Genomic DNA, 13,097 nt, shown 5'->3' with positions numbered 1-13,097 from the left:
AAATACTAGTAGTGATGTATTATTTTGAAATATACAGTTAATGTTTGAAGTTATTTAAAATTTATATTGAGAAAAATGTATTGTCACTATTGCTGTAGACGAGCATCTACATAAGACTGTTAAATTGATTGTTGTTTTATATCAAACAACTTTTATAATACTTATTTTTATTGTTATAATATTTTATCAATTTAAATGAATATGACAAAAAAAGATATTGTAGGTATTGAAGGGGGGTCTCTGGGAGGAGTTGGGGTACAAAAGGGAAACAAGAATGTGATTTAATTCTATTTACTTAAAATATGTTTTTAAATGTTAACAAATTCAGATAAATTGAAATCATGTAACTTTTCTCATCATAACGCAATAAAAGTTAAAAAAAGAAAAAGAAAAGAGGTAGACACAAAAATCATTTTAATATATGTATTATGTAAATGTACAATTATATATATGTACATATAAGAAATATTTGGAGGTTACTTACATTAGTAAAAACAGAGCACTCTAAAAAAAAATCAGAACTTTAAAATAATTGTAATGGGGCTGCAGAAATTGCTCAGCATCTTGTGACTCTGAGTCTTCAATTCCCAGCACCCAAATGGCAGCTCACAACCATTTGTAACCTCCATTCCAGGGTATCTGATACCCTCTTCTAGCCTGCACAGGGACTTAGCACACACATGATACACAGACATGTATGCAGGCAAAATACGTATAAAATAAATATAAAATAAAAATAAATAAATCTTTAAAAGAAAATAATTGTAATGACTACCGCTATTTTAGTCAACTTTTCTACTAATTCTGCAAAAATCAAAAACTAAAACACCAGTCTCTGTGAGTTTATTGAAATGGTTCAAGAACAGTTCTGGAAGGGATGGAGAGATGGCTAAGCAATTAAGAATACTGGCTGCTGCACCAGAGGAGCCGCATTTGACTCCCAGCACCACATGCACCACATGGCAGCCATTTATAACTCTGGTTCCAGGGGATCTGATGTCCTTTTCTGGCCTCTGTTGGCATTGCTCATGCAGGCAAAACTCATACTGCAAAATTGGAACTAAATTTTAAAAAGTATAGCTTAATATTATAGATCCAATTAATAGCACTAAGTGTGTTAACAGATACCAGGGAAAAGATTAAAGTTCTCTCAAAGGCATTTGTAATACAATTTAACAACTATGGATGATTGCTTTGGGCCTTTCAGTAAATCAGAAATAAAATGAAATTTTCTTTACATCCTGACTAGATACATACACAAGTTAGAACTTATTACTAGGAATTTTATTAAGCAGATAAAAAGACCATGATAAAGTCATAAGAAAAGGGGTCACCCTCTCTCTTCTCCCCGACTCTAATAGGGATAGTTTACATTTAATCTAATTATTTATCATTCATTGTAAAGACACTTGCTGTCGAACCTGACAACTTGAGTTTGATCCCAAAACACACAGGGTAGAAGGAGAGATCTAACTCCCACAATTTGTCCTCTGACCTCCATATATGTGTGCCATATGAATGAATTCAAGACAATGTTATAAAAAAAAATGCTAGTTTAAGTATTAGAATTTAAGATAGAGGGTTTTCGATATTTTAAAATTATGAAATTTTATAGCAAACAAATCAAAGGGGGTTGTTTAAAAAATCAAATGCTTAGCACATGGCTTACAATCAATGAATGTTATCTTTTTTAGAAAACACTCCAAATATTTTAAAATCAGCTAAACCTCTATTTTGAAAACCAGAATAAAAATACCCAAAGAATACTTCAGAACTAAGTCTCTCTTATAAATAAATATAAATCTCTTCAATGCCATACCTAACAAGTAAATCACATTCAGTAATACAGAAAATCGACTCCATCACAACCAAGTGGCTATTCAAGCTGGGAAAGCTTTCCAAGTGCAACCCAAGGCTGGCAAGACAGCTCAGCAGGTAAAGGCAGTTGCTACCAGACCTGACAACTTGAGTTTGATCCCAAAACCCACAGGGTAGACAGAGAGAATGAACTCCTACAATTTGTCCTCTGACCTTCATACGTATGTGCCATAGCAGGTGCACAAATATACTCATATGTATGTGTATGCATATGCACGCACATATTCAAATTAATAAAATAATAAATATCACCCATGAAACAATGTTAACCTAAACAATATTTGACATAATGACAAATTCCGTATGGTGGTCAATAGACGCTAAGAGAAGGAGAATCAATTTCTTCTGGTATAAGGTCTCACATAGGTTTTCCAATCAAGTGGTGTGGTGGTTTGAATAGGAATGTTCCCCTTAGATTCATATATTTGAATCTAAGTCCCTTCCTGCTGCCTTCAGATCCTGATGTAGAACTCTCAGCTAACTCTCCAGTACCATGTTTGCCTGCATGTCACCATATTCCTTGCCATGATGACAATGCACTAGACCTCTGAAACTGTAAGCCAGACCCAATTAAATGCTTTCCTTTACAAGTTGCTGTGGTCATGATGTCTCTTCACAGCATAGAACATTGACTAAGACAAAGAGTCAGCCCAGAATATTGGTAAAAAGAGGTTTCGTGGAGCTGAAGAGATGGCTTAGCAGTTAAGAGCTATGACTGTTCTTCCAGAGGTCCTGAGTTCAATTCCCAGGAACTACATGGTGGCTCATGACCATATGTAATGGAATGTGATGCCCTCTTCTGGTGTGTCTGAAGATAGCGACAGTGTACTCACATTAATAAATAAATAAATAAATAAATAAATAAATAAATAAAGTTTCACTCAATTCATGTAATACACCACTTCAATATAAACTACTGATCATCTCAATAGATACAAGAAGAGAATGTAAAAAAATCAATACCTCTTCATAATAAATCTCAATAGATACAAGGAGAGAATATAAAAAATATCAATACCTCTTCATAACAAAAGCACTTCATCTGAGGGGGGCAGAAGGCCAGCTCTTCACCCTGACCAGAAACACGCTCCAAAGAACCTTCAACTTAATTAAGAGTGTCTGTGAACACGACACTTAGCAAACTCCATGGTGAAAATGCAAAGTTTTCTCCCTAAAATCAGGACCAGGATAGCAATAGTGTGTTATGACTCCAACTTCATGTAGTGCTTGAAAGCTCCAGCCAAGGTAAGTAGACAAGAGAACAAAATAAAAGGCACCAAGATAGAACAGGAAGAAATCAGAAAGATTTATACACAATATAACCTCATATAGAGAAATCATAAACAAATCACTCTAACTAATAAATGATTTTCAAGTCTTCAAAACATAAGATTATTACATAAAATCCATTTTATTATATAAAAGCCATAAAGAACCATAAGATTGCATTACAAAATCAACTCCATTTACAATAGCATCAAAAACTAATTAAGGAGCAGGAAAGATAGCACAGCAATTGAAGCACTGAGTTCAGTTCCCAGAAACCACATGGCAGCTAGCAGCCATATGTAACGTCAGTTCCGGGGAATCCAATGTCCTCTTCTGGCCTACACCTGCAATGAACACAATGTGGTGCATAGACATACACTCACCTAAAACACTCATACACACTAAATAAAAATAAATAAATCTTGTTTAAAAAATACTTAGGAATGAATTTTTTAAAAAGTCAGTAAAAATAATACTGAAACTATATTTAAAAAGAAAACATCTTTAAATTAAAAAGGGAGATTGAAAAAGCTAACCCATAATCTTGAATCAATTGGTTGATATTGTCATGTTATGAAATCAGATACCCTGAAACTGACTGATGAATTAAACATAACCCCTCTCAAAGTCTCCGTTGAGTTCTTTGCAGAAATTCTCAGGCTAGTCCTCACGTGCATATGTACATTCAAGGAGGGCAGAACAACCAAATAACCTTTAAAAGACAGTAAGCTTGTTTCCTTGTGCTTCCAACTACCAAACCTACAACAAAGCTATAACAATCAGGACATCACTGCCATGGTGATCAAGACATCAGTGAAATGGAGTGAGAGGCCAGAAACAGATTCTCACAATTATGGTTAGTTTGTCTTCAACAAGGATGCTAAAGTAATTTACTGGGGAGAAAACGAGCCACATGTGGCATTGGGACAACTGATGTTCCTAAGCAAAGCAGGAAGTCAAACCCCTACCATCCACACCATTCACAGAATTTAACTTAAAATCCATCCAAAACAGGGCAGCAAGAAATACTTTCTCCACTGCAGTAACCACTGGTAAGGTGCACGTGATCCTGAAACAAACTTTCACCCTCACTCCTAGAAAGAATTCTAACTAATTGGAGGGGGGTGTTTCAAAATTAAAGATGGAAATATAGGGTAGGGGTGGTTAGGGAGAAGCAGGAGTTAACAGAAGTGAGGCAAAGCCAAGAGAAGATGACAGGGATGAATGGGATGGAAATACATAATGTAGGTGTATGAAAACATCTCAGTTAACCCACCATTACATATAATTAGCATGCACTAATAAAAACATTTAAAGCATCAAAGAGCTTAATGTAAACGCTAAACCCACGAAATCTAAAGAAATCCTGAGAGTGTATCTTCGGCCTTGGCTCAGGCTGTGTGGCCTCAGCCATGGTATCAAAAGCACAAACGGTTAAAGGGAACTGATCATCATCAAACTTTAAAATTCTATACATCAAAGATCCCACCAGTTAGAATCGAGCAAGCGGTCCAAGCAGACATCACTCCAGAGATATGCAGAGGGCCAATCAGAACATGAAAAGAAACTCAACATCATTTGCCATCCAGCCAAGGTGATTCTAAAACACAACAGAGATTGTGCCATGTCCACTTGGAAGGCTACAATCAAAGAGAAGGACAATCACCAGGTTGGACAGAATGTGGGAAAGATGGGATCTTCATACACTGCTGGTGGGGATGTAAAGGGCGAAGCTACTTTTTTGAAAAGGTATTTTATGTATATGAATGTATTGAATTCGTGTGCGTGTGAGCGCACGCATGCGCACGCACACACACACACACACACCATGTCTGTGCAGTACCAGTGGTAGGCACAGATCCCTTGAAACTGGAGTTACAGACAGTTGTAGGTCATCATGTGGGTGTTAGGAATCAAATTCTGGTCCTATGGAAGAGAAGCTAGTACTCTTAGCTGCTCAGCCACAGTATATGAATTTCTCATGAATCTGAACACAGCCTCCACCAGAATCATCAGAAGGTCCACTTGTAGATATGAATCCAAGACAATGAAAACATAAATCATGTATGAGAATGTGCACAGTAGCAGCATTGAGAATATCTGGGTCAAATGCCCTGATGAATGGATAAATGAAAGCTGTTAACTTTAAACAATATGCTAAAAAAAAAAGAAAGAAAGAAAAAAAGAATTACTGATACAAACATAAATGAACTTCAGAAATACTGTTCTAAGTGAATATACCCAATCAGGAACCATGTGGAATATGGCTTTATTTCTATACAGTGACCCAAACAGGCAAATCCATAGACAGAAAGTAGGCCTGAGCCTGTTTAAAACTAGAGCAGGACAGCTTCGTGAGAGACTGAGAAAAGCCAATCTGGAATCTGGGGGTTGGATTTTCCAGAGATACTGCACAATCAATGCACACCTTTATGAGTACACTAAAAGCCACAGGATAAAAATAAAAACTGACAATTTAGTGATGCCAACTAATGATGCCCATCATATCCCAATTATAGCAACCTAGTGAGTTACTCCTCATAAGGGATACAGATGGGGAACCACAGAAGAAGCATAGTGCCTGTCACACCAGTGATCTGCACATCACATGTCTAGACCCCTTGCTATTAGATAAAGAAAAGCCCCCAAGCTCCTGCTATTATACATCTGGTCGAATAGCCTATTAGACAGTTGACAGCTTCCCTGGGAGAGAAAGACGGTTTTCTTTAAGGTTGAGGGCTCTGGTAGGTAGACCATGCTCCAGTGGATGACCTCACATCCATGTCCAGATGGGCAGCAAAACTTGGAATCAGTGCAGTACAAAATATATAGGGCATAGTGGAAAGGTATTTGGTGGGTCTGGGGGGAATTAGGAGAATGAATGAAGGTAAATATGATCAAAATACATTACATACAAGTAGGAAATTCTGTAAAACTACTGTATTTTAAAATGTCCATGTTCCGTATCTGCAGGACATTGTCCCACTAGACACTGTTATTCTAATAAATAATGAAAACTATCTGGAAAGGTAGTAGAAGATTCTTACTTGGTAAAGACATTCTCTGGGGAGACTAATGGAGGGAGGGAAGTTAATTCCTAAATATTCAGTGTTATATATTCTCTATTTTATCCCATGTTGGGTCTCTTGGCTATATTTTAATCTTTTTAAACGTGAAAATCAGATCTTCTGTGTTACCCATAGCCTTGTCTTCATCATTCCTGCTTTACCTTGCTTACACAAGTTGTGCAAATGTGGGAGAGGGAAGCATAAGATCCAGAGGGGGATCCCTTATCTATTCCTTCATACTGTCTTTGTTTAGTTGATACCTGGGGTTTACTATCATTGTGGAAAATGATGACCAGACTCTCAGCTCAGTAATCCTGCGCTCTTTAGAGGTCTGCTGTGGACATAAGAAAGGCAGCATTGATGAATTCTGGGGCTGTACACGTTATTTAAGTCCTTTCTCAAAATAAAGATATTTTAATCCAAAAGGAAAAACAAGCTGCTAAAGTTCCTAGACATAAACACGGAAAGGAAAGATTTACCTGTTGAGGAATGACAATTCAATATGTACTGTCCTTTGTGGTTCTAGAGCAACTGTACTAATTAGATTCTTGCCTGCACGTTATAGACAAGAAAACTGCTCTCAAGACAGGAGATAGTGGATGTCACAAAGCTGGGACATCAACCCATGTCAGACCAATTCTGAAATCCCCAGCCCACATGCTTCTTGCCTGCTGGAAAGCGCACTCTGTGCTTGTTGACAAGCAACTGAAGACTTCTATCAAGTCTTAGGTATTTGTTTGTCCCTGCTACCATAAAGATCCTCACATTCCTAAACCATAAAGTCAGAGAGGGGCACTAAATGACTCAGCCTTTCTGTGCTCAGAAAACTGAGCCTTGGTTTGACATCCAAACTTCAGCACATAGTGAAGCTTGGAATTACCCACATCTCACAGACACACAAGTTACCTTGTGTGGACCTACCTATTGTTCATAATATTGACAAAACTCATCCACAGGAATCAGAGTGTACTGCAAACCACTTGAGGCTAAGAACAAAATGAATCAACAGACAGATCAACTTATGCTGCGAAGGACCCAAGTTCAGTTCCCAGCAGCCATGTCAGGTGCTTCCAACTGCCTGTGATTCCAGCTCCAGAGAATCCAGTCCACTCTTCTGGCCTCCCCAGGCACTGTAATTATTCACATAAAACCCTACACTCAGATACACACAAACACATAAACTTAAAAATAAAAACAGCCCAACTGTCTCCTCAGGCCTAGCTCCAGACATATGGCTTGAGAAGCTTGCCTAATGAGTATAGGCATCAAAGAAGCTACATTTTGCAATAGACAGAGCCTATTACAGAAAGACCGAAATTAGTCAATAGACAAAGAACAGATGACTATGGAGTACCTACCTCCAGTTGATATGTCTACAACTCCTACACTGATGGCTCAAGAAGCGCCACAGAAGAGGGAACAGAAAGATGGTAAGAGCCAGAGGTCAAGGATGCCTGCTGCAAGACAGCAGGATACAGAATCAGCTTACAAAAATCAATAGCTTTTCCATATTCCAAAACCAAACATGCTGTGAAAGAGATCATAAACACACTCCCATTCACAGTAGCCTCAAAGAAAATAAAATATTGAGGAATAAACCTAGCCAAGGAAGTAAAAGACCTCAACAATAAAAGTTCAAACCTCTGAGGAGAGAGATAAAGTGATCAGAAAATGGAAAAATATCCCAGACTTGTGACTTGATAGAGTTAATATTGTAGCAGAAATGGCCTTTCTACCAAAAGCTATTTATAAATTCAATGCAATCCCAACATCAGTCTTCAGAGAAATAGAGAAGAATCCTAATATTCATATATAGAGAACCACAAAAGACTACAAATAACCAAAGCAATCATATGACCTCTATGATTGACAAAGGATACACATACACACACACACAGACACACACATGCATATATATATCCTATGTCAGACATATAAATTACATGTTCATATAACACATATCAAGATATATGAAATTCTCAAAGAATAAAATACCATATTATTAAAAACAAATGAAATAAAAAAAATTCTTGACTATAGATTGTTGATCCTCCACTTACTGAAAGCCCACAAGGAAAGCTCTCAAGTCTCACCCAGGTTGGCTTTTATACTGCCTTTCTTTCCCCACAGAAAGAAAGAACCTACAGGCCCTATCTCCTCACCTCTGTGATCACACACACAGCCCGTCCTGCTTGAGGCTACTCTTTCCTTCCCTGCTGGGTTCCACCACTCAGGAATCCTCCATGCATACTGGCTCAACGGTAAATGAACTCAGCACTTGACAAAATTATGATGGTCACACGGTACTCGATGCCACCCCTGCATTTGCATTAACTAATTTTTAGCTTTTTCTTTGACCATGCTTTGACACCTCAAGGGTCCATAAATCCCTGGATATTCTGTTTTAATTGTTCCACAAGAACTTGTTACAATCCCTGGAACAAAGACACCTCTTCAGAAGTATTTTCAATGGGGCAAGAAGGATGAAGAGTCTACCAACATTTTTAAAGGTTTGGTTTACCTAGTCAAAGCTTTACTTTACATTTTCTCAGACATAAAGTCCTCTGTGAAAGGGACTGAGCATCATGTCAGCCATGAATGTTCTTTTCCCTGACCCCTTCATTGAAAATAGATTATTTTTCCCTCATGTAATAAATCCCAAATATGGTTTCCCTTCCCTCTATTTCTCCTAGTTCCTTTCCACCACTCCTTCCATCTGGATCCACCACCTCCTTCTGTCTCTCACTAGAAAACAAAACAGGTTTCTAAGGGATAGTAATAAAATAAAATATGATAAAAAAAAAAAAACTAACATGTCAGAACATAGTAAAACAAACATAAGGGAAAGAGTCCAAGAAAAGGCACAAGAAAAACACCCACTGGTTCACACACTCAGGAATCCCATAAAAACACAAAACTAGAAGCCATAATATATACACACGGGACTTGTAGGACAAAATAAGAGAAATTTGTGTGTGTGTGTGTGCGTGTGTGTGTGTGTGTGTGTGTGTGTGCGTGTGTGTGTGTGTGCGTGTGTGCGTGTGTGTGTGTGTGTGTGTGTGCGCGTGCGTGCGTGCGTGCGTGCGTGCGTGCGTGCGTGTGTGTGTGTGTGTGTTATATAACATTTTTTATGCTCTGACAAGACATTATGAGACAAGGAGTCAGTAAGTTCATTTCCTGTTGGCCATCTACTACTGAGCTTGGGGCCTTAAGAGTAGTTTGTTTCCCCAATGAGACTTCCTTGGAGAAAACTAAATTGTCGTTTGCAAGTGCCTAGCAATTGGAGGTAATTTCTAGGTTAGGGATGCTGGCATTGTCCACTTCTTCTTTCAGCTCTAGGATTCTATCAGGTACAGATCCATGCAGGCCCTGTGCATGCTGCCTCAGTCTGAGTTCATACTTGTATCAATCCTGTTGATTCAGAGGGCCTGTGTCCTTCTCCTATTTCCCTGAGCCCTGAGGAGAGGGATTTGATAGAGACAGCCCATTCAAGGTAACAGGAGTATTCTTAAACTTAAAAACTCGTACCTCTGGAGACTTGCATCTAAGGTCTCCAACACAGCACTCAGTTTTCACAATGACCAAGCTTCTTCCTATCTCTTCCTACCTCTCTGTATAATACCTACCTCTATACTCCAAATTTCCATTCCTTCCCCAGGAATTCTCGTACACCTCCACCTTTACCCAACAACCTGATCCTTCTTAAATTTCAGGAACCTCTTTTTTACAATGCTACCCGTTCCTTCCCATTCAGACTGTCAAACATTTATTTATGTGTGTAAGTGTATGTATGAGTTAGTACATGCCACAGCACACAAACAGAAGTCAGATAACAGCCTGCAGGAGTAGGTTCTCTCCATCCACCATATGGGTGAGTCCAGGGATCAAACTGGAGTCATCAGGCCTGACAGCAAGTGCCCACTGAGCTATCTACTACACTCACTTTTTCCATTATACAACCATCACTTTCTCCAATGCTTTCTTTGACTAGAACAACCCTAAGTAGGACTGGTCATGCCTACCTTTATCAAGACAAAGCTTCTAACTGTGCATCTATAAAGCATCTTGGTGCTCATCTGTCCGTGGTCCCTACTAAGTTCTCAGAGCCTCAGAGTAAACATTTGGAGATAGTTGTCTTAACATCCAATGTCAAGTATAGTTTCCATGGAAACACACAATGTAGGCTTACAGAAAGTTCTTAAATACAACTGATTAAACATGCTTGATGACCTAAATACACTAGGTAGGATGTGGTTTTATATAAATAAAGTAAATTAGAGATAGTCAATAAAGACTCATAAGTGGCCTTTGAAAAATAAGTACACAGCCTTTGCCCAAAGTCAATTCTTACTGCGAAGTAAATTCTAACATTTATGTGTTCAGTCGAAACTAGACCCTAGGTGGCCACCACATGTTTCCACCAATCCCCATCTCTAGAGCCCAAAGCATCTTACATAGCTCTTTCATTCCAAAAAAGACTCTTGAAAGTACACAGAGCTTTCTTTACCAGGCATGGTAGCACACACCTATATTTCCAGAACAGAAGGCAGAGGCAAGAAGATCACCAAAAGAGCAAGGACAGTCAGTCTATGTAGTAAGTTTCAAACTGTCCAAGGGTTTCTCTCAAGAAACCAATTACTTAACTAAGAGAAGAAAGCATTTCCTACCTGTGTTCCAGCTCCCGGATGGACAGTATCACTCCTGAGGTGGACGGCTTCTGCTGCACTGTAGCCAAAAAGGTGAACTCACTCTTATTCCGGAATAGCTGGATCAGCTTCTCACTCACGTGAGGGGCCGAGTGGATCTCTCTCTGTACATCTAGGGGTCAAGAAAGAGGCACAGGAGAAGCAGAGTGTGGGTGAAGAGGAGAGACACAGAAAACAGAAGCACAGGTGGGAAAAGCAAAAGGGGTCAAGCTACAAGTGAAACATTTAAGAGCCAGGTTGCTTTTTGTTTGTTTGTTTTGTTTTGTTTTGTTTTTCTTCCTCTTCTGTCAATAGCTTTCATTTTCTGGCACCATTCACCACCCCACACAGCTACATCCATTCAACAAAAACACCAGAAATGTTATCTCTGTCACCAGACCCACTTGTCACTTTGACAAGTCACAATAAGCCAGATAGTGGTTTCCTGACATAAATTTTGATGGGATAATGAGCAATTTGGCCTTCTGAAAAAAAATCGATAGAGTGGCCATAAATAATGTTGGAGGTTGTCGGGTAAGTGGGGTCCTGAGAGTCAGAGAATCTCAGACCTGGCAGGACCCAATGATAAGTAATAGCCTTCAGAGTCTATGTTCCTCGTGGTCTTGGCTTCTCTCTCCCCAACATGCATCTAGAAGCCCTGTCCTTGTCTTACACCTGAGAGAGATCCTGTACTACCAATGCCAGGCAATACCACTTTTGCCTAAAGAATAAGACAATAAACAATGCACACTAATGATCTGTAAGTGTGTCTGGAATAACTCTAAGCATGAAATGGATTACATTCCTTATAACATATTCATTAAGGTCTGGAGAGTCTAGAGGTGCATGGTGTTTGGTCACCAAAGGACCAAACATGGGAATGACACTGTAGAGGAGGGAAAATGAGCATCAAAAGTCATTTGGCTCTTACAATCTTTAGACAGAGGACCTGCTACTAGATAGTATTTTCTAGATGTGACAGGGAAGTTATACCAGGGAAATCACAATAATATGGCTGCCTAAACAAGACTGGCATAATGACAATATCATTTTGACATGCCAATATAGATGAGAGATGAAGAGGGATAGGCACTCAGTGACTCTGAGAAAGAGAGAACCAATGTTCTGCAGGAATGAGCCTCCCAATAGGTCAGCCAATCCCAAGTTAATCCTAAACACATGTACAATGAGCAACACCAAATGGATTTAGTAGATTACACACACACACAATATGTGTGTATGTATACAGATATATAAACACATACAAGTATCTGTATTGTGTAACAGTAATAATTAAAGAAGGAGTCATGAATTTGATAAGGCATGGGAATTACATGGGAGATATTGAAGGGGAGAAAGGGTGGAAATGTAAATATAATACACTGGAAATACAGTACAGTAAATACAGTAAATAGGAAATCTCCAAAAAATAAGAATTTTAAATTTTAAAAAAGTAGGGAAAAAGAGGCCATGAATCTGAAAGAGGGCAAGGAGGGGTATATGGAAGGTTCAGAGAGAGGAAAGGGAATAAGGAAATGATGCAATTATGCTATAATCTTATAAAAATGGAAGAACTAATTTTTAAAGGTGTGTTTAGTGGTATGCTCTTGTAGCCTGCCCAACTCTTCTGACCATATGATAATTATTTGGTTATTTCTCCAAGAAAGAGGAACCAGTTCAGATAAGGAAACTTCAGAGTCTGCGTAAGCCACATTATAAGCTTGTATTAGGATCTCAGCGTATCATAGAAACCAAATAGTGGTTTCTAAAAAGAAAAAAATGCCAGAATGGTTGACCAAAGGCTAAGTCTTCTCATGTGCCTGGATGGGGTGGACAAGGTGATTTCTCATAGCTCTTGCAGCTTAGCTTATGAGTCAAGCAGCTGCTGTTTCTCATAAGGAAGAACAATGCAGCCTCTCCAGCTGAAGAGTCCCATAAAAGCAGTCTGTCCTTTAGAGGCAGGACACCAGCAAAAACCCACATTGCTTTTTCAGCCCATTGAAAAGTCATCACTGTTTTATCATTAGGGGCTATACTATGACCTTCCTTCAGACCAACACCAGAGAAAGCCATTTAAAGAATGCTTCTATGAGGTCTTGAGAGGATGGCTCTGTGGTTAAGAGGATCTGTTGTGGAATTTTTGGGGTCACTTAAGTATACTATCATATCATCAGCAAATAGTGATAATTTGACTTCT

General features: G+C 38.7%; 1 protein-coding gene across 3 annotated transcripts in view; it reads right to left on the bottom strand.

Annotated features, from left to right (window-relative positions):
• Window positions 1-13,097, bottom strand: part of Nell1 (neural EGFL like 1) — an 839,869-nt gene that overhangs the window by 739,193 nt on the left and 87,579 nt on the right. For all 3 annotated transcript variants that reach the window (XM_031386788.1, XM_031386787.1, XM_031386789.1), the window contains exon 3: window positions 10,883-11,033. In XM_031386788.1, the coding sequence (XP_031242648.1) occupies window positions 10,883-11,033 (151 nt within the window). The remainder of the gene's footprint in view (window positions 1-10,882; window positions 11,034-13,097) is intronic.

Source organism: Mastomys coucha, unplaced genomic scaffold, assembly GCF_008632895.1.
Source record: "Mastomys coucha isolate ucsf_1 unplaced genomic scaffold, UCSF_Mcou_1 pScaffold21, whole genome shotgun sequence".
Lineage (NCBI taxonomy): Eukaryota > Metazoa > Chordata > Mammalia > Rodentia > Muridae > Mastomys > Mastomys coucha.
Note: the sequence above shows the minus strand (reverse complement) of the source record. Positions and strands in the feature narration are given on the sequence as shown.